The sequence below is a fragment of the Phascolarctos cinereus genome, unplaced genomic scaffold (assembly GCF_003287225.1).
Source record: "Phascolarctos cinereus isolate Bilbo 61053 unplaced genomic scaffold, phaCin_HiC Scaffold_4;HRSCAF=312, whole genome shotgun sequence".
NCBI lineage: Eukaryota > Metazoa > Chordata > Mammalia > Diprotodontia > Phascolarctidae > Phascolarctos > Phascolarctos cinereus.
The window spans coordinates 121926229-121951398 of NW_027555847.1; the positions used below are offsets into that span (position 1 = coordinate 121926229).

The 25170-nt window shown below is 35.0% G+C and overlaps 1 protein-coding gene across 5 annotated transcripts in view; it reads left to right on the top strand.

Annotated features, from left to right (window-relative positions):
* RFX3 (regulatory factor X3) overlaps positions 1 to 25170 on the top strand; it is a 329994-nt gene that overhangs the window by 155029 nt on the left and 149795 nt on the right. For all 5 annotated transcript variants that reach the window (XM_021006282.2, XM_021006288.2, XM_078152509.1 and 2 more), the window contains one exon: positions 3799 to 3923. In XM_021006282.2, the coding sequence (XP_020861941.1) occupies positions 3807 to 3923 (117 nt within the window). In that variant the 5' untranslated portion in view covers positions 3799 to 3806. The remainder of the gene's footprint in view (positions 1 to 3798; positions 3924 to 25170) is intronic.

Consider the following 25170-nt stretch of genomic DNA (forward strand, 5'->3'; position numbering starts at 1 on the left):
CTTATTTGTGTAACTATATGGTATGGTCTGCCGCAGAGGAATGTTCATGGAAGGTTGTGTATCGCCTTCTTTATTGTTGTTAATGATACCCTCAAAACATACATAGCCCATTTTCATAAGGATTTTATAAAGGTCAGAAAGCAGGCATATGTCATAGTCTGGACAATAGGTATTTTTCACCCATTTTGTTTTTCCTGAATGGATTGTTAGGCTGAAATTGTTTGAAACCTTCTATTTCAGGGTGATGAGAGTAGTGATAGCGCTTGGGTAAGTATTACATCAAGCTCTGCTAAAGTGACCAATCTGTCCCTCCCACCCTCAAGATCTGCTCAGTAATGAAATTGAATACAGAAACCTTTACCACCACCACCACCACCCCACACACAAACACATCTGTCTCTCTGGTTCCATTTTTCATTCTCTGATACCTGCAAGGGTATGCATTTGCATCTGGTTGGACTTAAGAAGGGTAAAATGTGGCTGCCTTTGGCTCTCCAATATTTGCCCATTCTATTCCTAGGGACATACCTCCCAGGCTTATACAGGTACACTTCTGCCTAAGGTACCATGTTCTTAAATAGAATAGGATTAATCATTGATAGTTGTTACTTTCTGTTCTTCCTGGGATGCTACCTCTGAATCTTGCATCTTGATTTTCACTTTGAAGAATCTGTTATGATTCCCATCATCTGTAGACAGTCATTGTCTTTGTATTGTTCAGTTCCTACCTCTCATGTATATGGGTTGTGTGACCTATGATAAGTTATCTAAACTCTCAGTACTCCAAGCAACTCTGTAAGGCTGCAAGTTACAGATGACTTGTCAATCTGCATTGATAGAGGGGATTTCCTTGCCAGGTTTTCCTAACAGCAATTAAATCAACTATACAGACCAAAAAAAAATTATGTGGTCATTTTTATTTTCTTATGATGAGGTTTAGTGCTAGCTACGTCCAGCACTCTCTTCTAAGTGAAAATATTCTTAATATAAAGGGATGAGCCTTCTGAGTAGTCTACAATCCTTTGGCCTCTTTCTCACACTCAGGTCATTTTCGCCAACATTTTGTTGTCCTTTACCTGCCTCTTCATTAGAATTACTGAGTATCAAAGTACCTATTAACATGGTTTGTAGAATCTTATAAATTTCTTTTCCCTCTTCATCCTCTGCAGCAGAAGTTGACAAATAATATTCGGTTATCTTTCTCATCATTCTTTTTGCTTATATTTGTTATGATTACTTTAAGTCAAGATGACCAATTATATCATGAAATTGCTGTTTCTTGTTGCCCTTTGGGCACATGATGAAATCAACTCTAGAATTTCCTTTTTATGCTTTTTCAAGAAGAACCTGTGAGTCATCCTTTAACTTAACTGTAACTTACTTTTGTCTACTTATCATAAAAATATCAATACTTATATGCTTCAGAGTAATTTGTCAATTTGTTGGTGACTGGACAAAGATCTCATATTTAGAGTACCAAGAGTGAAGTATTCTAAATCACAGGTGTCAAATACATGGTCTGTGGGCTACATACAGACCACAATACTGACAAGTGTGACCCAAACCAGATCAAATGGAATTCCTATCTGATTTTAATATGTTAACATAGTAATAAAAATGTACGTACACATATGTACATATATGAATGTATGTACATATATGTATGTGTGTATATGAACATGTATGGTTTTCCAAGTCAACATGTGGCCTGCAAGGATAGTTATGCACAATTTAGTGGCCCCTGTTTCTATTTGAGTTTGATACCACTGCTCTATGCAATGTTTATAGATTCCAATCACTATTTTAAAAAAAGATAAGAGAAAAAAATGAGTTTCCATGGCCAAAGAATAATTCACCAGTAGCCAATCATATTTGTAATGGAGATGAGCTTCTCTGTACCTAATGGGTTAGTTCATGGAGAACAGAATGCATCTCATCAGGAAGAGTGTTCTCAAAGTCTTTCTAGTCTTACAGAAGTTGTCAGAGCTTTTGCTCTGTGGGTGAAACCTTTGACAACCCAGGTTCACGTTTATGTTGCGATGAGGAGTCAAAGTTGTGCTTTGCTCGGGAATGGGATTTATGGAATTGTAATTTATGGAGCTTTCATCCAAATTCAGGGGTCCCCTTATACAAAATTTGAGTAGCACTAATTTATGCTCTTATGCTGATTAAGGAGTTTTACATCTGAAATGCTGTCACACACTAGTAATATATATTTATTGAATTTGAATGGAATTATAAAACATTTTTAGGCAGCTCTGTGGTCTCAGCTCTGTTGTCTGAGCATGTATTTTTTAGGTATTGCAGAATTCACATTGCCTTCATTTCATTATAATCCTATTATTATAATTCTTTTTAAAATCAGATTTTTCTTGTTGCCATTTTTAAAAGGCAGTGTATTTCAGATCACACATAAGTTCAAATCTGGGCTCTGATATTTACTATTTAACCTCAGACAATTCACTTAATCCCTCTGAGTTTATCTCTTCTGTAAAATGGAGACAATAATACTTACATGAATAAGAAAATATATTTTAAATTGTAAATTATAATGCACATGTTATTCTCTTTCCCCTTCACTTCCTTTTTCTGTCTATAATTGTTTAGGGTCATTCATAACAAAAGACTAAGGGACTATCTGATAAATCAAACTATTGTCACCAAAACAACTTGATATAAATTAAAAGAGGATTGGAATGGGAAGTAAAAAAAAAATTATTCTGGTTCTGACTCTAACACTAGCTAGCTGTGTAATCTTAAACAAGTCCCTTTACTCCTAATGGCTTAAATTTCCTCATCACAAAAATGAAGGCTCCCTAAACTTCTTTCTGGCTACAGAATTTTATGAATTGATAGAAAAGACTGTAGCATGCAAATCACATAGGTTGCTTGAATCGCTATTGAAAATGGTCATTTTTTTCTTTGAAAAAAATGAGTCCAAAAATTGACGTTTACAGAAATTTTCAAAAATTTGAAACATGGTGCAGTATTTTTGTTCTGCCATCACTGATAACTTTTTTTGCAGTAAAGAAAAAAATATTCTAATCATACAACCATAGATTTAGAACCTGAAGGGATCTTAGAGATAAATGACATCCCCCTTCTTTTATAGAAAAGGAAACTTAGCACAGAAAGGTTATGTGGTCTGCTCAAGGTCACACTGCTAGTAGTGAAATATCTGTGACTTAAATCTAGGTCCCTAGTTAAATGAACTTTTCACTTCACTAATTTATCAATTTGTATTCCTCCACTGACATTCTGAAAACATAAAACTCTGCCCATAAAGAGTGATTTATTTCAGGCTGCATTAGATTAGATTCAGTGCCATCTCTGAGAATTGAACACTCAAACTAACAAGAACATCTTGAAACATTTCCTTAATCACAGGCCTCAATATAGCATTATATAGTATTAGGAGTGCTAGATTAACAAAAATGTTTATTTGATTTGCTTTCATTTTGCAACCTTCACATCCACAATAAGAGAGATTACATTTTAAACTTGTACAGTGGGTGTTTTTTATACTTCTTTACAGAGTGATCTGTTCAGTGAAAATGTCCTCACAGGTATATCTAATTAAATGGCCATTCATATTTGTATCTGGAGAAATAAGAGGGGTGTGTGTGTGTGTATGTATGTGTGTGTGTTGTGTGTAGGTTTTCCTTATGTGAGGGAAGTAGTGTGGGGGGTGGGGGAGTAGGTGTTTAGAATGTGGATAAGTATTATGTTTTAAATATTAGAAGGCAGTTTCATAAGGAATGGTGTTTTCAATCTGACTTCTGATTTCATTTTTTTCAGAAACCATCATGCAGACATCAGAGACTGGGTCGGACACAGGTTCGACAGTGACTTTACAGACATCTGTGGCTGGCCAAGCAGCAGTGCCCACCCAAGTAGTACAGCAAGTACCCGTACAGCAACAGGTAAACATTGCTTGTCCTTACTCAAAGCATGCTACTCATCCATGTGGCATTTCTGTGATGTACCTTGAAATAGATGGTTGCCCATCAGTGCCTTTGAGAGCTGGATAGACTTTCCTTACTTGATGCTAAAGCAGGTATAGCCTTAGAGATTTTTCCTAACCAAGCTTATTTCCTATCTTGGAGCATTGAAACGCTTTTAAAACTAAAAAATATGTCGTAGTTTTGTTTTCAAAAATAGTTTTAGTAAATATGTTGAATCATTGTTTTATGTTCATGAAATAGTGAAGTTGTTGCTATTGAAGGACAATTTTCTCCTTAGGATAGTTAACATAAAAGTGGATGAACATTGCTTGTGAGCAAAGATTTTGCCTTTCAGTTTTGTACAGTGCTTAGCACAATGCCTTGTTTGATATGTTGGCAAGTAATGTTTAATGTAAACAAATCTATCTCAGGAGTGTATGGATTTGAGTCATACTATTTTAAATGTTTTTTTAAACTGTAAAATGTTTATTATTTGTCCTGAGAATTTGAATGTTTTTCAAAGGTGTTGGCAAAAAAAACCTCATTTATAAAAATTAACAGATTCGCATGTAGATTTTAAACACTTTGGTTTGTCATTTACTCTAAACTGTTGAGGAAATAAGTGGGAAAATCCATGTAACCAGCATCAACTAGAATTTTTAATTTATATATAATATCTCAATATAATACGTAAGTAATTTAATACTATTTTTATTATTAGTATGTGTATAGTTAGGGAAAGGGAGGCAGCTAGGTAGCACAGTGGATAAAACACCAGCCTTGGAATTAGGAGGACATGAGTTCAAATCCAACCTTAGATACTTACTAGCTGTATGAACCTGGGCAAGTCACTTAATCCTGTTTGCCTAGTTTCCTCACTTGTAAAATGAGCTGGAGAAGGAAATGGCAAACCACTCCAGTATCTTTGCCAAGAAAACCCCAAATGGGGTCACAGAGACTCAGATACAACTGAAATAACTCAACAAAAGTTGGGGGAAATCATTTTTTCTACAGAGTGGGAAAATCTCAGAACCACTTTCATTTATTGGTAGGAATGGAGGAAAGAGACAAAGAAACATGTTTGATTGTCTTAATGAGAAAATATGCACTACCATTGCTTTTATTTTGTTGGAGGGTTTTTAACCATTAAAATCTGATACCTAATTTTTTTTAAATAAAGAATTCTTTTTCTTTAAGACTTTCTTGAGATACTAGAGGGCTTTAGGTTTTCTTTCTTTTGTTACGTTAATATGAAAATTTTGAAAGAAAAAGTGGAGGTCAGTGAAATAATCTTGAAGTAATTCAGAAGGGAGTGGATATTGCCTAATCTTCCATATAACAAGAGAAAATAATAGCCAGTCAAGACCTTTCATTATCATCTTTTGCAAAAGGTAACAATTAAATGTTATGCTATTATTAATAAATTGTCAGGTGTTTACCCCCCTTAGTTTATCATTCCTAATCAATCTTTCCTCTCTGTTCACTTTTGTTCTCTTTTCCAAAAATTATAATAACCAATTTTGATTTTGGCTATTGAATATTCTACTCAGACACTTCTAAGTATTCTACTCAGTCGCGTCTAGTTCAGATGCTCTCTCTGTTCTATGTTTTGCTGCTGTGATGTGAAAAAAAAAATAGTAAGTTACCCAGCTCATCTACCAAAGTAAGTGTAGTTAGCATCTGACTTAAGAAACAAAAGATGAAGAAGAGGAGGAAGAGTGGTAATAACTGACTTTAAAATTTCCTTAGTGATAACATATACTATCTCATTTGAGCCTCTAACATCCTGTGACCTAGGTATTTATTGGTATCATCTCTATTTTACAGATAAAGAAAAGAGATCAGTTAAATAAAGATAAAAAGGTAAAAAAAGAGAGATCAGTTGATTTGCCCATGATCATACAACTACTAAATGTCAGAGTTGGGATTTGAACCAAGTTCTTCCTAAATCCACTTAATTTAGTATAACAGATGTATCAAACACATACATGGCTTAGCCTTTGAAACTAGATTAAAATGTAATTGGGAAATATTTAGCAAAATACATAAAAATACAGTAAAACATAGGTGATATATGTATAAATATCAAATTGCTTGCCTTCAATGTGGGGGAGACAAGAAGGGAGAAAGGGAGAGAATTTGGAACTCAAAGTTTTAAAAATGAATGTTAAAATTTGTTTTTATATGTAACTGGGGAAAAATAAAATACTAAATAAAAATTTAAAAAAAGAACATAGGTGATGTTAACATGTGGTTTTCTAAGTCAGTATGTGACCTGCAGGGATACTTATGTATGGTTTAGTGGCCCCTGTTACTATTTGAATTTTGACACTATTGTGCTGTACCACAATATGTTCTGGGCCAAATGGACTACAGGAGCTCTAATTATCTTAATTTGATCTACCACTTAGATTTAAATGAAGGTCCCTCCTTTTGGAGCCTATCATGTCTGATTAGAGACAGAATCTCAATGGAGAAAAAGGGATATGAAATGCTGTCACTCCTGGTATAGTTTCTGTGTCCTCAGATTAGCTTTTGTTCCTACTGAGGGTAAAGAGAGAACTCTTCTCTATTATATTTTACGTATGCTGCTAATAGGAGCTTTTTCTGGAGATTAGCTTTTTATGCAATTTTTCAGTCTTATTTGGAAGAATTTTTTTCTTCCATGTTTTGTTATCCTTTTTCCCCCTAGCAAATAACATATTTGAATCCCCTTAGTACTTTCAAAAGATACCCGTGTAGAGCCAAAATATCTATCACAAATGAGATTAGTTCTCTATTAGTGTCTCATGGATCCATACCCACTATAACTAATGTACAGATGTCATCTTGAATTTTCAAGCTCTAGGGTAATGTCTTCCTAACTACAAGCTATTGTCAGTAGTTTTTATTGAATTTCAGAATGGTCATGTTGCTATCTAAAGGTGGTTCTTTGCATTCACTCTGATTATCCTAGCCCATAAACTGACTGTCTTGAAATTTACTTGATTCTATTTCCTCACTAATATATCCTTCATGCCGCTGCCTTACACCATGTTGATTGTGTCACCCCTCTACTCAGAAACCTGAAGGGGCTCTCTGTAACTATAGTGCCTTTCTATTGGAGGGAGCATTTAGTATTGTACATTGGAGTTGCTATCAGAAGTGTTTTGGGATCTTGAATACCCAGAAACTTTCAAGGTAGCAGTGTGCTAAATTACTACTTACTCAGTTTCTTAAAAAGAAACCAACTCCCAAATCCAGGTGACTAAAACTATTACAAAGGGGTCAGCTATCATCTTGGCCTATAACTAGACCAAGAATTCAACTCTAATGGTAAGGTCACCTCCCCGACCACCAAGATATGATGTAATAACTTATTCGCCCTTACTTATGTATTAGTAGTGATTAATTAGATTAGGTTTAAAGAACCTAATCCCAAGAAAATTCAAGATACGCTGGGTAAATAGAGAGTTGAGAAAAAAGGAAAAATGATCTAGAGATGGAGGAGTCAGATGAGCAGCCACACTGGGGGCTTAGTTTGGCATAGGACTAGACTTCATGAGGACATTGAGCAAGTCATTTGACATTCCTTGGCCTCATTTCCTTCCTATGTAAAATGAGATACTCTATGTGTCTCTTATGTAAGAGGACCTCTAGGTCTAGCCCAGGGAGGTAGAGCTTATTAAAGAGAAACATTGTTCACTTTGTCATTTTTACTAGGTCAGGTTCTGACTATTTGCACATCTATATCAGGTACTTGTGCCAAGGAAAATGGAAGACCTACTTCTCTGTCTGGCCCTTCAGGAATTCTTAGGAATCAGAACCAAAATTGTGCTGAAGGACCAAGACCACAAAGTATTTCTCAGAGATCCCTTTGTTTGAGGTTTTCCCCAAGTCTTAAGTACCTCTTTAGATCCATCCCTGACATCCTTTTTCAGCACAAGCTCTTCTCTTCTGTCCCCTTAATTGTCTGCATCTAAAGAGAAGGTCTTAAGTGAAGACAAAGGTATATTTTCTCATTAGCAAGAATGGATATACATTTTTATCAGTATGGCACTAAACAAGTAAATTAATTTAGAATAGTATTTTAATTTTTAATATTGGGACAGCCTAACTATAAGTGATTAACATTTTCTCAGGTATACATTTATTTCTATAAAAGTGTATTGTAGTTTCATTCATAAAGTTCCTGTGTAGGTCTTGGTGGAAAGAATCCTAAATATTTGATACATTCTGTTTTACTTAGCATAGGATTTCTCTTTCTGTCCCTGATGGGTTTTGTTGGCAGTATACAAAAATACTGATGGATTTATTTTATATCATGCAACTTTGCAGAATTCATTAATTATTTCAGCTAATATTTACTTGATTCTTTAGGTTTCTCTAGATACACCATCATATTATCTACAAAATAGGATAGTTTTGTTTCCTCTTTGGCTGTCTTTATTCCCTCAATTTTTCTATGTCTTAGCTGCTATAGCTCAATATTTTAGCACTATGTTTTTTCTGCCAAGAAGATTAAAAGGGACACAACAAAGTGGATAATAAGGAATTAATACCTAAGATAAGCAGGGAAATACAGTAATAAGAGAGCCTTGTCCTTGATGACATCAACTGACCAGGCCCTGATGAGCTACATCTGAGGACACTGAAAGAACTGTTTGGATTTGCTAAGCTACTCTCAATGATCCTTGAAAGATCATGGAAAATGAGACAGTTGTTATAGCACTGGGGAATGCAAATTATGTTGCAATATTTTTTAAAAGGGAGGAATGGAATAAAGTCTACAAGCTTATTAGCTAGTGAGCTTGACTTTAATTTCTGGCAAAATTCTGGAACATATCTTTAAAGAAATCATTAGTGAGTATCTTATAAAAGGAAGCGGTGATCACAGAAAATCAGAATGGCTTAAATCAGGACCAGATCACACAAGACTAACCTCATTTCCTTTTTTTGACAGGATTATTACACTATCAGACAGGAAGAAGTCCATAGATATAGTTTACTTAGATTGTTAGCAAAACATTTCATTGAGTCCTTAAGCATTTGTTAAGTGCCTACTATAAGCCAGACACAGAACTAGGCCTTGGAGAATACAAAAACAAAAGCAAGATGTCCATGCTCTCAGTGGCAGGGGATTATATTCTAGTGGGTAGAAACAGTATGTTTATAGGTAAAAAAAAATTCAAGATACATTCAAAACAAAAACAAAGTAATTGAATGACGAGAGCTGGATATAATCACACTTTGGGGAAGCAGGAAAAACCTTTATAAGATGTGGCATTTGGGCTGAACTTTGAAGGTAATGAGGTGTTCCAAGAAGTAGAGATGAGGAGGGGAAAGCAGTTCAGGAATGGGGGAGAGCCAGTGCAAAGACAGAAAGGTGAGAGATAAAATGTAGTTTACTGGAAACAACAAATCAGCCAGTTTTGCTGGAACTAAGTGTGCATGAAGGGCAAGGTGATTTGTAAATCACCCTGGAATGATAGATTGGTACAAGATTGGGAAGGTCTTCAAAGGCCAAAAAGAGAGTTTGGTGTTTTATTCTATAGGAAATAGGGAACTATCCGAACTTGTTGAGAAGGGAAGTAACATGGTCAGATTCATGCTTTAAAACATTACAAATTTGGTTTAACAGTGGAGGATGGCCTGGATAGGGAAAAGGCTGGATGTTGGGAAACTAATTAGGGAGCTACTCCAATAACCCAGGGAAAAGGTGATGAGAAATGTGAATGGAGGAAGATGGTTGTGGTCTACAAAATTTCTCTACATATTCTAAAGCAAGAACCAGTAAGACTTGGAAACAGATTGGATATGGCAAATGAAGGAGAGTGAAGAGGTGAGGATGACTCCTAAGTTGCACACCTGGGTTTCTAAGATAATGATGACTTTGAGAGAAATAGAGAAATTAGAGAGACTAGCAAGGACAATGATATAGGTTTCAGACATCTTGAGTGCATGACAATGTTTCTAATACTGTTACTTTTTCCAAATGGAAAAATGTAGGCTAGAAAAACAGTAGGTGGATCCAGAAATGTGAATGACCAAAACCAAAGAGTAATCATTCATGGTTCAATATCAAGTTGGAAGGAGGGCCTCCAGGAATATGTACTTGGCTCCGTCCTGCTTAACAGGTTTTTTTTTTTCCTGTGCCTTGAATAAAGATACATTAAGAAATCAATAACAACCTAGATTAGCGAGACAACACCGCTGTTGTGGGCCTCAGTTTCCTCATCTGTAAAATAAAGGCATTGAATTAGATGGTCTCTGAGTATGAGGTCCCTTTGAACTAAATCTGTCATCCTGTTGAGCCTTATGGTCCTTAGTTGCTTTACCAGCTAGACGGCGCAATAGATAGAGCTATAGACCTGGAATCAAAAAGACCTGATTTCAAATCCTTGCTAGCTGTGTGAACTTTCAGGGCAAGTCACTTAATCTCTATCTGCCTCAGTTTCCTGAACTATAAAATGGGGATAATAATAGCACTTCCTCCCAAGGTTGTGGGAGTCAAACGAGATAATATTTGTAAAGCACTTTACCCAGGGCCTTTCCATAGTGGGCACTTAATGCATGCTTGTTTCCTTCATCACCACACCCATTAGTGAGATTACATATATATTGTTGTGTGAGATTTTAGGATATCATGCCATACGTGTCGATACTGTTTGAAGAAACTGGAGCTGTCTAACATGGAGAAAAGCAGGTGGAGGACATGGAGGCATCTCCAAGTATTTAAAGGGTTGCAATGTAGAAGAAGGAATAGATTTATTCTGCTTGGTCCCCAAAGATAGAACTTGGAGCAGTGGGTAGAAGTTACACAGACACAAATTTAAGTTTAATATGAGGGAAAACTCCTTAAAATTTACAATTTTCCAAAAATGAAAAATAGGTCATGGGTTTTTTTTCTCCTGAATGGAGACTTTTAAACCAACTGGCTCTTGTCAGTTACGTTGTTAGAAAAGATTCTTGTTCAGATCCATAGGTTCCCAGAGGATGATACCACCCCCTGGGGGGGTGCTGGAAAGATTGGGGGGGAGGGTAGTAGCCTTGGGGGGGATATTGGGGGACATTGAATAAAAATAAGGATTTAACCTAACCCTAACCTAACCCCAGGGGATGGGGTGCTGAGAAATTTTTTTTTTAAAAGGGGGAGGTAGGGCAAATAAATTTTGGAACCTACGATAGATGACATCTGAATTCCTTTCCTCTAAAATGCTATCATTCTGTGAAATAATACTTTGAACACACTGGTAAACTGGATTTCCCTTATTGCTTTGAAATAGTTTTAAAACTTGATTTTAGAAAATTTAAGCAAAGAATTACTTGCATCTCTTAACTTAAAATTCACATTAAAAGGTAAATACAAATTGTCCCAATTTCAAGTGATCTTACCACAATCATTTTTTCTTCTTCTTTTCCTCTAAGAGACTACTGCCAAGCAATAAACACAAGAGTTTATGAAATAATACTCAAAAAGGCCTGAAGTACAGATATGCAATGAGAAGACAATAGAAAACATCATATGTAAAATAAAAATCAGAATAAACAAATTATTCTTGTGAATATATCTATAATTTATAATCTTTAACAGACCTAGCAAATTAATATTGCTAATTTCTTCTTGCTAACCATTTTAAGCTTTTTTAAGGAAGAACAATAGCTAAAACCATAAAGAATAAAACATTGTTAATGTGTTTTTATCAATGGCAAAATTGCATTAATGTCATCACACTAAAAATGTATTTTTCTACTCCTGTAATAATTGTTGTTACTATACAGTAGTGTGTGAATTACTTGGGACAAAGTAAAAATAATTAAATATATTCACATACAATAAATCTTACCACTTTATTTATTAAAAATTTAATATGTAATATGCCCTCCTTTTTCTTTGTTTTACATGATTTGTCATTGATTTCACAAGATTTTGACACGTATTTTATTCTTCATCATGAAATCATACATCATTTAATTTTAGAGTATGACTCACATACTTTTACAGTTCTAGCCTTGCTTATTATAGCCCGTAAGTTTTCAATGAGATTTAAATCAAGCAAGTTCCAAGAGCATTGATACATATATCATTCTATCTCTTGGATAATTTTCTTAACTTTTTTTTGACATGTGGCATGGTACAAGAATAACATGGTCAGAAATATGTGTTAGGAATGTTAGTTTGGCAGCTGGGTGGAGGATAGAGTGCAAAAGAAGGGAAGTGTTGGAGTCAGGGAGAGTTCCTCCTTGGGCAAGTCACCAAATCTATTTAGACCTCAGTTTTCTCAGCTTCAGAATAAGCAGTCTTCGATCAGATGAATTCTAAGGGTCCTCTCAGCTTTTAATCCTATGATTCTATAATTACAGACCTCCTTTAATGGGGAGAGATGACATTTTATGTAGGTGAAAAAGCCTATTGAAACGGTGTCAGTGTGGCAAGAGACCAGTGATAATAAGCTTTAAATTAATAATGACCTTGGTCTTATTTTTCATGGTTATTTACAGACGACGGATCCTTCAATCCTTAGAAATCAGATATTTTCTATGTAAATATTCCATGAGTTGGGATAGTTTTTAGAGGCCTTAAAAATCCCCCCAAAATGTTTTCAATTCCAAGTAATATAAATTATATCCACTTCAGCAATATTCTCTCTCTCCATGGCAGCATACTACATTTATTTGCTATGTACCTTGTAGGGGACAGCATTGTAGTCAAAGAAATGCCATGCTGGTTAGTAATAGAGCCCTTTGAGAGTTCCTTTGATTGGAGTGATGGTGGTTGTTAAATATTTATTGATTGCGTATGGTGTGTTAAACATTGAACAAACAGCATATACTATTGGATCAAAGCTGGATCAATAACATATTGAACAAGGGACTCCAGAAATGGAATGCCCGGTCAGTTTGGAGAGCTAAGCACTAGGCAGTGTGCTGATGGTTATTGTTTTTATCTTTCCCTTCTGTCCAGGGCCAAGAGGTTTGTTTTTCTGCTTTATCTTGGCCTTGATGCAGATGAATAGAATTCTTTTCATTTGGGACTATTATCTCATATAATCAAGTGAAACAAAGACATTTTTCTCTATTTTGTTTTTCTTGGGGACTCTATTGCTATTGGCTTGGTTCCCTGAGGGGACAGTGTTCCCATAATTAAGACCATGGCTGACACACTATGAGATGGGGTTACATTTTTAAATGAATTCTGTAGAGTACTTTTAAAAACAAAAGATAATGATTTTAGCTTTTGAAGAGCATGTTCATTTTTAGAATCAGAGCTGCTAATTTTTAGCATCAACATAAAGGTAGGGTGTTTCAAAGGAACAAGATAACCAAAAATTGAAATAACACTACTGGGTAGATCTTATCTAAAGGCATTGCTGCTGACCATCAATACAAATTAGCACTCTAATGTCATTCCAGGGTCAATGATGCTCACTGTCATCAAATGATTTTTTTTTACAATAAAATTAGATCTGGAATAGTATGTTCAATGCTGAAGGCCACATTTTAAGAGGGATGCTAAGAAGGTAGGACTTGTAGAGGGGAAGCTGACTAGAATGGAGAAGGGTCTGAAGCTGTCTAAATAAAGAATAGTTAGAGAAATTGTGTTTATCTTAACATAGAAAGCACTAAGATATGGTCTTCAGAAACAAGAAAACAAACTGAAAAAAAAAATATTCCTTGTTGTTCCAAAACTAAATCATGACAAAAGGACTAGAAGAGTACATTTCAGGTTGAAAAAAAGGTCACTTCGTAAGAAAGATCACTTCCTGTCAGCTGTCCGCCTCACTAGTTTGCTTCATGAGGAACTGAGCTCCCTAATACTGGAGGTATTCAAATAGGACTTGAATAACTGTTTGTCAGAGATACTGTAGAAATGAACCCTGTGCCAGGAGTGCAAACTACCTGACTTCTAAGACCTCTATCAACTCCACATTTAGTGATTCCATAATTTAATGTCATATTAGCAGACACGGGGAAGACAACTGAAAAAAATCTGCAGCATAAATAGGTATTTTAAGTTTAACTACGATGCTGCATAGAGTAGGAGGCATTTGTATTTCAACCTAGGGCATTCCAGAAAATTCCATTTTGACAAGGAATGAAAAGCCCTTTAGCATGAAAGGAGTTAAGCTTAAAAGAAAATAATTTAGCAAAATGTAAACCAAGTCAGAAATTCCTGCCTATGACACAGAATTGCAGCACAGCAAGGATTTTCTGCTTTCCTTGAATTCTGGCTTGTTGCATAGATATCACTACTTTGTTGAGCATCCTTCACATTGACTTTCTTTTCTACTTTATTTTTTTTTTAATTACTGATTAAAAAAAAATAGTGCCATCACTTCCCAGCAACCCCTCCTCTTGCAAAAAGTTTCCCTCATAACAAGGAACAGTTCAGGAAAACCAACTGACATGTTTACTATGTCTAACAACTAACAGGAGCTCACCACCTTTCAACTAGGAGGAGGTAGAAGCTACATTAACTTTCATAAACATTCACCCATCTGTGTTCTGTGGCTTCTATAATTCAATGATATCTAGGTAACATTTAGTTAGAGAGAGATCCACTAAAACCTTTCTATGATATCATTCTACAGCAGAATTCAATATAAACTTGTCCTTCTTGTCCCTGATATAAAATATATATATATATATATATATATATATATATATATATATATATATATATATATATTAAGGGAATTGTTATAGGAAAGGTTTCTCAATAAAGTAGTTACATGACAGTGACATCAGAGTTAGCATGATAGTGAGAAGACACTGGTATTCTAATCTAAAAAGATGATTTGTTACACAGGAATGATAACTGTATTTTGTTAAAGAAGAGATTAGAAATGGGATGATAATGGAAATTGGTGGTCGTAAAGTATAGTAACAGTAATAGGTTCTTAGGATAGAAGGAGATTAAATTACATTTAATAATCAACTATCAGATGGTATTTGTTGAGTCTTCATAGTTTACTTGGACTTCAGTCACTCAGTTCTTGCTATTTCAGCCGAACCATTAATTCCCTTCTAGTTGTGATGAATTCTTCCCTGTTCCAGACCCACATTTTCAGATATTTAAGTATTACTTTTTTCCTCATGTTAGACTCTTCTCATTTCCTTTACTTTATAATGAGTCTGTTGCTTACACCGCCAAATGATAGATCAAAAAGTTGGTGGGAATGGGGAAGGTGGTCAAGATCAGAGTGGGGTGGCCTGGAGGCCACATGTAGTCTTCTAGGTTCTTAGGTGTGGCCTTTAGACTAGGTCCAAGTTTTACAGAACAAATCTTTTTATTAAGGGGATTTGTTCTGTGAAGTGTGGATTTAGTCAAAGGACCATACTTGAGGACCTAGAGGGCCACATGTGGTCTCAAGGCTGCAGGTTCCCCACTCCTGGTCAAGATGATGAATGGATTTGAATTCATATCAGATATAAGTGAGTTGTAGTTACTTGGGATATTTAGCTTGGAGTAGAGAACACTTTGGAGGGGCTTGATGGCTATGCCCAAGTTTAATTGAAGGGTTTTATGTAGAAGAAGGGATTAAACTTGCTTTAAACAACTGTAGAGAGGAGAATTAAGTAGATGTTTGAGGGAAGCAAATTTTTGCTCAAATTGTAGACTTTCTAACAAATAGTGTTTGTCCAAAATGGAATGGTCTGGCAGTAGGTGGTAAGTTTCCTGTCACTAAGAGTTCTTCCAGCATAAGTTGTAGTGTCCTTTATTGGCACAGTTATAGAAGGCAATACGTGTAGCAATCAGGGTGTTGGACTAATTGATATCTCCTATCTCCCCGTGTGCTGAGATTTTGGATCCACCCCTCACTGGTTTTTTTTTGGTGTTTTTTTTTTCTGGGCCCAATGAGCATTGCTCGAAAAAAGATGGAGATTCAGCCACCTATAAATTAATTTTGTCAGACTTCAGTTTGACTGTCAACACTGATTGGAAATGCTTTTTAATGTCCTCTTGTATATTCTCCGCAAGTTATTCTTACAATTTTGGGGCTGGGAACAGGCTACTATACTGTGGCTCTGTTCTTGACAGCATTGTTTCTGCCTTCTGACATACAGTGTTCCGCTAGCCTTAATAATAGTAACTAGAATTTGTATGCTTCTTTAAGGCTTGCAAAATACTTTATGAATAGCAACTCATTTTACCCCCCCCAACAACCCTAGGAGGCAAGTGCTATTATTATTGTCATTTTTGAATATTAAGAACCTGAGGCTGAGAAAGATTAAGTGACTTGCCCAGGGTCACCTAGCTGGTGAGTGTTTGAGAGGTTGTTTGAACTCAGCTCTTGCTTATTCCAGGTCCAGAGCTCTATCTATTTAGTTGCCTCTAAAAGACACCTCCCCCCCCCAAAGCTCCAGGACAATTAAGAATGTTATATGTTGTCTTTTAGTTTATATGTTGCATATTCATAGGTGACAGACTTGGATCTAAAAGAGAACTTAGAGGGAATCTGGTCCAGCCCCTTGTTTTATAGATAATAATTGCAAAATAGTTTATATTCATGACCTGTCAATCGCATGGCTGTAGTCTCAGGATCCCAAGCCTTCCTTTTTTGTTGGTAACTTCTCTGTAATTTGCAGAGTCTTAAGGAATTGCCTAAAGCACTGAGAGTTTTCAGTGATTAATCTAGTCCTGTAGCTGGTACAGAGAGAGTCCTTGAACCCAAGTCTCTGGCACCCAGCCACTCTCTCCACTAGGCCATGATGCCTCCTCTGAGATGGATTTTTTTTTTTTGCCTTTGTGTCCACAGGGACTATCACAATACTTCACATATGGTAAGTGCTTAATACATGCTCACTGAATTGAACTGTTGAATAGATTGAAAATTCTTCAAGCCCAAAGAACCTGACACCAAGACCCTATTAACTTTCACTAAACATTCTCATGTGTAGCATTACTATTAGCTATCATTCATTAACATTCATTGAGTCTCTACAGGAGGCACAGAATAGCACTGGAATATGTCTTTTCCTGGGTCATATAGTTGGTAGGAAGCATCTATGGTTAAAAACAAAATATGTGATACCTTAAATTGATCTTTGGTGGGAAGCCCATAATTCATTAGAGGAGGAGGATGACCAAGAAATGGAGTCTAAGAAGGAGTGGTCATACAGGAAGGAAGGAACGAAGGAATGAAAGAAACATTTATTAAGCACCTACTGTGTATTAGGCATTGTGCTAAGTGCTTTATAACTATGATCCCATCTGATCTTAGCTACAACCCTTGGAGGTAGCCATTATTATTATCCTTATTTTACTGTTGAGGAAACTGATTCAGGCAGAAGTTAAATGACTTGCCTAGGATCACAGAGCTAGTGTCTGAGGCTGGATTTGAGCTCTGGTCTTCCTGACTCCAGGCCCAGGGCTTTATCCACTGCACCACCAGCTGCCTCTGGAGACAGCCACTGGCAAAGCAGTGGTCAATTAATATCAAAAGATTCAGATAATTCAGTTTTTTTCAGTTGTTCTTCCCTGCTTCCTATCATCTGCAAATGTAATATTTGCCTTTATCCAAGATGCCCCTATGAATGTAAACTGCCCCAGGCCAGACATCTATCCTGGGGCACTTAAGAAAGTATCTCCTCAGCCATTCAGGCTGTTCCAAGTCCATGTAATTCTCCTAGGTCCCGTTCCCATCTTTCCATCTCTCATACAAGAATAATATGTGAGGCTTTGCTGAAATCGATACAAAGTATGACTATAGCTTTACTTGAATTTGCCAGTTTCATAACTCTGTACAGAAAAGGATGTTAAGAATAGCCTGGCATGACCTGCTCTTAAAGTCATCCTGATTCTGTATATTCACTGCTTCCTTTTCTAGATGCTTACTAACCATTCTTTCAATAATGCATTTTAGAATTTTGCCAGGAATTAAAGTTAAGCTTACTATGTTATATTTTTTAGAATTCCTTTGTCTCATTTTTTAAACCAAGACATTGCCCTTGTCCAGTCCTGCAATATCTTTTTTATTCTCTACAAATTTTCAAAGATCTTCTAACATTGTCTTAGTAATAGTATCTGCCAGTTATTTCAGTACTCCAAATTGGAAAGACCCTAACAAAAACCTGTACAGTATTAACAAAACAGAAGTCTTTTCACCCTAGAGCAGCTTTGGAGTGATTAACACCTTCATGACAAGGAAAGAGGACAGCCATTGTCAAGCACATGATAAATAAGTTAGAAAACTACAGATATATTTTTAGAACATATAGACATCACTTCTAGTAAAAGGAAGATAGAGTGTTGGATTTGGAAATAAAGAACAGATGGTCACCATCCATATAGTATTACTTCTTGTATTAGAACACTATTATTAATTTCCTCCCTAGCCTTCTGTTGGGACCCTGATTCTTTTTATCTTCTTCTCGTCTGACCATTTTCCAACTATTCTTTTTTTCTTTTTTTTTTCTTTTGGACTTCCTCCAAATATCTTCCCTTACATGAGGGTAAAGGATCATTCTATAACTACTGTTTTTAGGTGAATAATTTATCATGAAAAATTGTTAATTTTATATTTCTACCTATATGAAAAAATTCACAATTTGTTCATCACTTATGATAATTGGGGTGGCAATTTAAACAATTTTATCTGTGTAAATCTTTTAAATTATTCTCAAAGTCATAATATACCTAGATCAGTTATTTGATAATTATTGTACTGTATTTTAGAGCTAAGGAAATAATATATTGTAGGATTATGTAAGTGGAAATGATGTGATTTAATATTAAGTACTTTGGTCTGATATAAATGGTAAAATGAAATACTAGGAATTAGCAGTGCTGTTCAAGAAAATTTAATTGGTTATGTTATTTGGAATGTATTAAATTATTTGGCTTCAAATTAGGCTATTTTCAGAAAAGATTTTTAATACTCATATGTAGAGGGAATGATTTATTTGTTAAAATAAAAGAAAAAATTATAAATTTTACTTTTTTAGTCTTTCAAAAAGGAATCTGATAATCTGAGAACACATCTGCAATGTGCAATGAGCAAAATTTCTTCCTAGACTAATGTGTATATAGCTTTAAAGGAATGAGAGAATCTTAATTAAGTATTTTTTCAATTAAAAGGGAAATTTGGTAATTTTGTTTCCATTACATTGACAGTACTCATACTTTTCTTTTGTTCTACTTTTCAAAATTACCTATTTCTAGTCAAAAAAAACCCAGCCAAATTTGAGGTATAAGATGTGCAGCATTTATATCCTTACATAATAACATCAAACTCTTTCACCCCACTTATTTCAGCCTACCGACAATGGAAGAAATACAGCAAACTAACATTTGTCTTCTCTTTGAAAAAAAAAAGGTAATGGTAAAAAAAAATAATTATTTATATAGCCGTTAAGGAATATTATATGTTGAACCTCATTAACAGTTACATTCTGAATTAAATGTGTTACATGTATAGGGGACAGGAACAAGTATACTTGAATATATATAGATTAATTCCATTTTTATTACCAGGTAGCCTATGTACACACACAGTGCTTTTATATACATGTGTAAACATATATGTACATGTATGTATATACACATACTTGTGTTTGCATGTGTGTATATATGTATACATATAAACATGAAGTTTATGAATTTAGAAATTATTGATACATATGAATCAATTTATATAATTGGTGTTTGGTACAACTAGCAGTGAACTCTAAGGGGGAGAGGGAATAATCAATTATTAAGTGCCTACTATGTGCCAGGAACTATACTAAGCACTTCACAAATATTACCTAATTTGATCCTCACAACAATCCTTTGAAGTGGATGTTATTATTAACCCGATTTTACAGTTGAGGAAACTGCAGCAAGCAGCAGTTAAATGAAGTGAAAATACCTGGATTGCATGGCACAGGGTCACACAGTTACTAAGAGTCTGGGGCCAGATTTGAACTTAGATCTTCCTGACTCTGGGACTAATGCTCTATCTTCTGTGCCACCTCACTGCCTCAATGCCTCAGTCACTGTTTTGGCTAAGTGTTCCGTTAATGTTCAAGACTATCATAGTTGTCACAAACAGCCATATAAACATGGGATCTTCAAGGAGTCCTTTGCGTCTTATAGAGGAATGAGATTGTTCATTTGGGTAATAATTTCATCTAAACTGATGTTGATGACTCAAAAGAGACTTTACTTTTCATTGGTGGCACTTTTCTCGTGGTAGAACCATATTAAGGTTACAGAATTTAGAAATGGAAAGGGTTAAGCAATCTTTTTGTCCAGTGTCCTCAGTTTAAAAGTGGGAACACTGAGGGCTGGAGAGTTTAGGCACACAAGCAAACATAGATAGTGAATAGAACATAATTTTGAACCCAGATCTTCTGATTCTAAACCAGTTTTGTTTTTATAGCATGATGTGAATTTGGATCACTATCAAATAATAAGATACAAGAATTGCAGACTTAGACCTGAGGACTTTAGATGTTAGCCTCATTCCTTTTTAGAAAATGGGATAACTAAAGTTAAGAAATTTGTCCAAGGTCACATATAGGTAGTAAGTGGCAAAGTCAGACTTCAAACCTAGGTTCTCTGCAGCTTTCAAACTCAACCCCTTTCCACTGCACCGAGCTGACACAATCAATCGACAAATATTTATTAAGAACCTACTATATGCCAGTCACTGAAAGAAACAACTTTTGCCCTCAAGGAGCTTACATTCTAATGGGAGTCACAACATGTTATGCGTATGTACAAATGATACAAATAAAATAAGTACAAGATAGTTGTAAGAGAGGATACTGGGGAGGGATCAGAAAATGCTTCATATAGAAGTTGTTGCTTGAGCTGACTTGAAGTAATTAAGGGCTTGGGCTAAGTGAAGTTGAAGAGGGTGTGCATTCCAAATGTGGTATTTGGCCATACAAAGGCATGGAGATGGGAGATGTACTGAGATATACGTGAGAAACAGAAAAGCAATCAGTTGGCTTCTACCATAGAGTGAAGGAAAAAGAGTAATGTAGAACAGGCCTGGAAAGTCAGTAAAGGCAGGTTGCGAAGGGCTTTAAAAACAAAATGTAAGAGTTTGTAGTTTAGGTAGAGGTGGGAGTAGGGGTGATATGGTCATATTATAATCATTAGCACTTTCCTGTTTCTGTACTTTAATTTCCCCCTTCTAGATGGTCCTTCAATCAAGTGCTTTCATATTGTCCCCTGACACTGAAATATCCCATTTTTACCTGCCTTCCTGAGAGCTAGTGCCTCATGCACCAAAATTAGCCCTTGCTATTTCCCATCAAAACAACATTCCTTAAGTTCTCTGATCACAACTGTATTTGAAGGAAGAAACCCTTTCCACCAAGTAAGAGCATAATATTTTACTCTTACCAGAAGCATTTGCCTCATTAGGGGTTGGCTGAAATGAATTGTTGTGCCAAACAAATGAATTTTTAATTGTAGGGATGTTAGGAAAGAGCAAAACCAAGAATTTAACAAATTCAACAAGCATAACTATGTGCCAAGTGCCTACTATGTACAAAGCACTGTACTAAGAACTAGACATAGAAAGACAAAAAGGACACAGTCTCTGCCCTAAAAACACTTACCTTCTACTGAGAAACTAGAAGATATTTTTTGGCATGAGGATTTTGTCATCACCCTTCAAAATCATGTCACACAGGTGACATGTTCTACTTATGTGGAAGGACAAAGCTCATAGGTATATTAGTAACCAATTAGTTCTGCTGTGACAAAACTCATGGAGACTTGGAAAGAGATCAATTAAAGAAATAAATTTTTTGTTCATAATTTTAATAAGACCATTTGCCAAAGCTACATGATTGAATTTGGTTTCATTTTCAGGTCTATCACTTGTACTACTGAGTTATATTTCTTAGAAAATAGATATTTGAGGTTATATGACTGTACTCATATTGAATGCTAAATTTTTTTTAAAAAGATAATAACTTTTTCAATGACCTTTAATTCAAATATGTTTACCATTAATCATCATCTTTTCCCCTCAAAACTCCTTTTTCTTTCTTAATTTATTTGGTGTGATCAGTACATTATCAAATGTCACCCTTTCTTGTCTAATTTTTCCCTTTCTACTCTGATTTTTCTATATTTTCCATCTCCAAACTTAATCTCTTGTTTCAGAATTCTCTTTAAAATAATTCAGTGATCTTCCATCTCAGCTACTCCAAGTTGCTTTTATTTGGTTTTCATCTAAGGTCTCACTCAAGCCCCTAAATTAAGTTCTTTTCAGGATATCTTTTCTTTTTTTTATACTTTAACTATATATTCAATTCAACCATAAATCTGTTTTCACTTCTCTGAACTGATATCAAAGCAAGAATAATTTCATTCTTTTGTATTAGAGAAAGAGATTAAAAGGTGCACTGTATCTTACAACACATTATATTTTTTAACAGAGATAAAGACCAAAAAGAAATAACAGAATACTTCCTTCTAACCAGAAGGGCAATTCAAAATTATTTATTATTTTACACAATTAATACAAGTATTTTAAACATTTATTCTTTTTATTTAAAAAACCCACAAACATACTTTATAATAATTTACATTTGAATAAGGGAATTTTGAGGTATAAAATTGCCTTATTAGTTACTTCTTCTGTTCCTTTCTTTTAATTTTCCTTTTGTCCATTCATCTCCATGTATTTATATTACATTTTTCCTTTATTCAGCCATAATCAGTATGTATTGGTTCTGATTTCTCCAGGTTCTTATTTCTTCTTCAGATTATTTTATATAAAAAGGCAACATTCAGAAATTCTCCAATATGGTTATTCTGATTCGATATAGTTTTTAAAACTCAGCCTCTTCTAAAGCAATTAGCTAACTTTAAAATACTTGCTACTTTTATATTAAGTCTTTGCTGGCAGATATTCTATACTTCCAGCAAATGGAATATTTTACTTAAAAACTGCTGTACAATGTTTTAGGTAAAAAGAGGCACTTTTAACTTCCCTAGCACCTTAAAATTCTTGGGTTTGGATAGGAAAGATAATGACAATTGATGGGATGGAAATTCTTGAGTGTATATGAGGTGAGGGAAGCAATTTAGTGGAAAGGTGATGATAAAATCCTACAATGCACTGGAGGAAGGCATAAATGGGGCCTAGCCTCTTCTTCCAAATGAGAATATCCTCAAAACACAGTCACATGGTGGTAATACCTCTGATATCATCCAGATAAGACTTGGATCTCTAAGTCTACTGTTGTGCACCTTCTACTGAACATTTTCCAGCCTATTAAGACAAAAATTTTGATTCAGTTCCCAAGTTCATTTAATAAGAGGAGTTATTGTTAAAATGTAGGTGATAAATTAAGTTTAATTAAAAATTTGCCTTTATTAGCTATATACCTTTAAATTTATCTCTTCCATTTAATTCAACTAAAGAAAATTTAGATAACTAATGAGTGGATTCATGACCTTGATTGTTGTATTTCATTTCATTTTGAAAGCATATGTAGAAATTAAATCCACTCAAAGTGGGCACTCTGAATGACTTCTACATTAACATCACAACCTACTCCTGAGTTGTCTATCTAATCAGTTCAGTTAGATTACTGTGCTTTTGAAACTAAATTCTGTATTTAATACTCATGTTACTGGCTAGCTTAATTCTAACCTCTCCAAAACATTACCTCTCCAAACCAGTCAACCATTTTGCAAGTGTTATATGTATGGGATTTACGAGTGAGAATATGGATAGACTTGCACATTGGGGTAATGTTAACACCATACTTAGTCTAATTATACAAGAACTCTGTCCCTAATTTTTACAACTGGTGTCTCTGATAAAGGCCTCATTTCTAAAATATATAAAGAACTGAGTCAAATTTATAAGAATACAAGTCATTCTCCAATTCATAAATACATAAAACTTATGAACAGGCAGTTTTCTAATGAAGAAATTAAAGCTATCTATAGTCATATTAAAAATCCTCTGAATTACTATTGATTAGAGAATTGCAAATCAAAACAGCTCTGAGGTAACATATCACACCTATCAGATTGGCTAACATGACAAAACAGGAAAATGATAAATGCTGGAGAAGATGTGGGAAAATTGGAACACTAATACATTTTTGGTGGAGTTGTGAACTGATCCAAGCATTGTAGAGAGCAATTTGGAACTATGCCCAAAGGGCTATAAAAATGTGCATACCCTTTGACCCAGCAATAGCACTTCTAGGGCTGTATCCTGAAGAGATCACACAAATAGGAAAATGACTCACATGTACAAAAATATTTATAGCAGCTCTTTTTGTGGTGGCCAAGAATTAGAAATTGAGAGAATGCCCATCAGTTGGGGAATGGCTGAACAAATTGTGGTATATGAATATAATGGAATACTATTGTGCTATAAGAAATGATGAGCAGGCAGACTTCAGAAAAATCTGGAAAGACTTGTAGGAACTGATGCTGAGTGAAGTGAGCAGAACCAGTAGAACATTGTACACGGTAACAGGCACATTATGCAGTAAGAACTTTGATAGACTTATCTCTTCTTAGCACTGCAAGGATCTAAGACCACTCCAAAAGACTCATAATAGAAAATACTATCCACATCCAGAAAAAGAACTATAGAGTCTGAATGCATATAGAAGCATACTATTTGCTCTCTCTTTTTTTTTTTTTTGGTTTCTCCTTTCTCATGGTTTCTCCTATTCGTTCTAATTCTTTTTTACAACATGACTAATGTGAAAATAGGTTTAATATGAATGTATATGTTGAGCCTGTATTGGTTTGCACACCATCTTGGGGTGGGAGAAGGGGAAAGATGGAGAGAAAATTTGGAATTCAAAATCTTACAGAAGTGAATGTTGAAAACTAAAAATAAATAAATAAATTTATTAAAAGAAAAAAAATGAACTGTTTCCCTAACAATGTTCCATCCCACCATACATCAGTTTCCTCCTCTGTAAATGGACAGGATTGGGCTAGAATGATCTTTTAGAAAGCCCCATTAGCTCTAGATTCTATGAGCATACAATCTTTTGCCACTACTGGAAAAAACATGTGTATCCTAATTATATGTGAAAGCCAAGAGATAATCCAAATTGATATATTTTAGACTATTTACTAAACTAATTCCTGTCATCTTGATAGTTATTCACTGTAAGTACATATGTTTAGTACTAGGTGAATCCAATTCTCAGTGTCTTGGCTATGCCCTGGCATTTCAGGTTATCAGGTATTCATGCCTTAATCCTTCCTGGATATTAGGCCAGAGCACTCAGTGCTTTACTACTTTAACTCCCA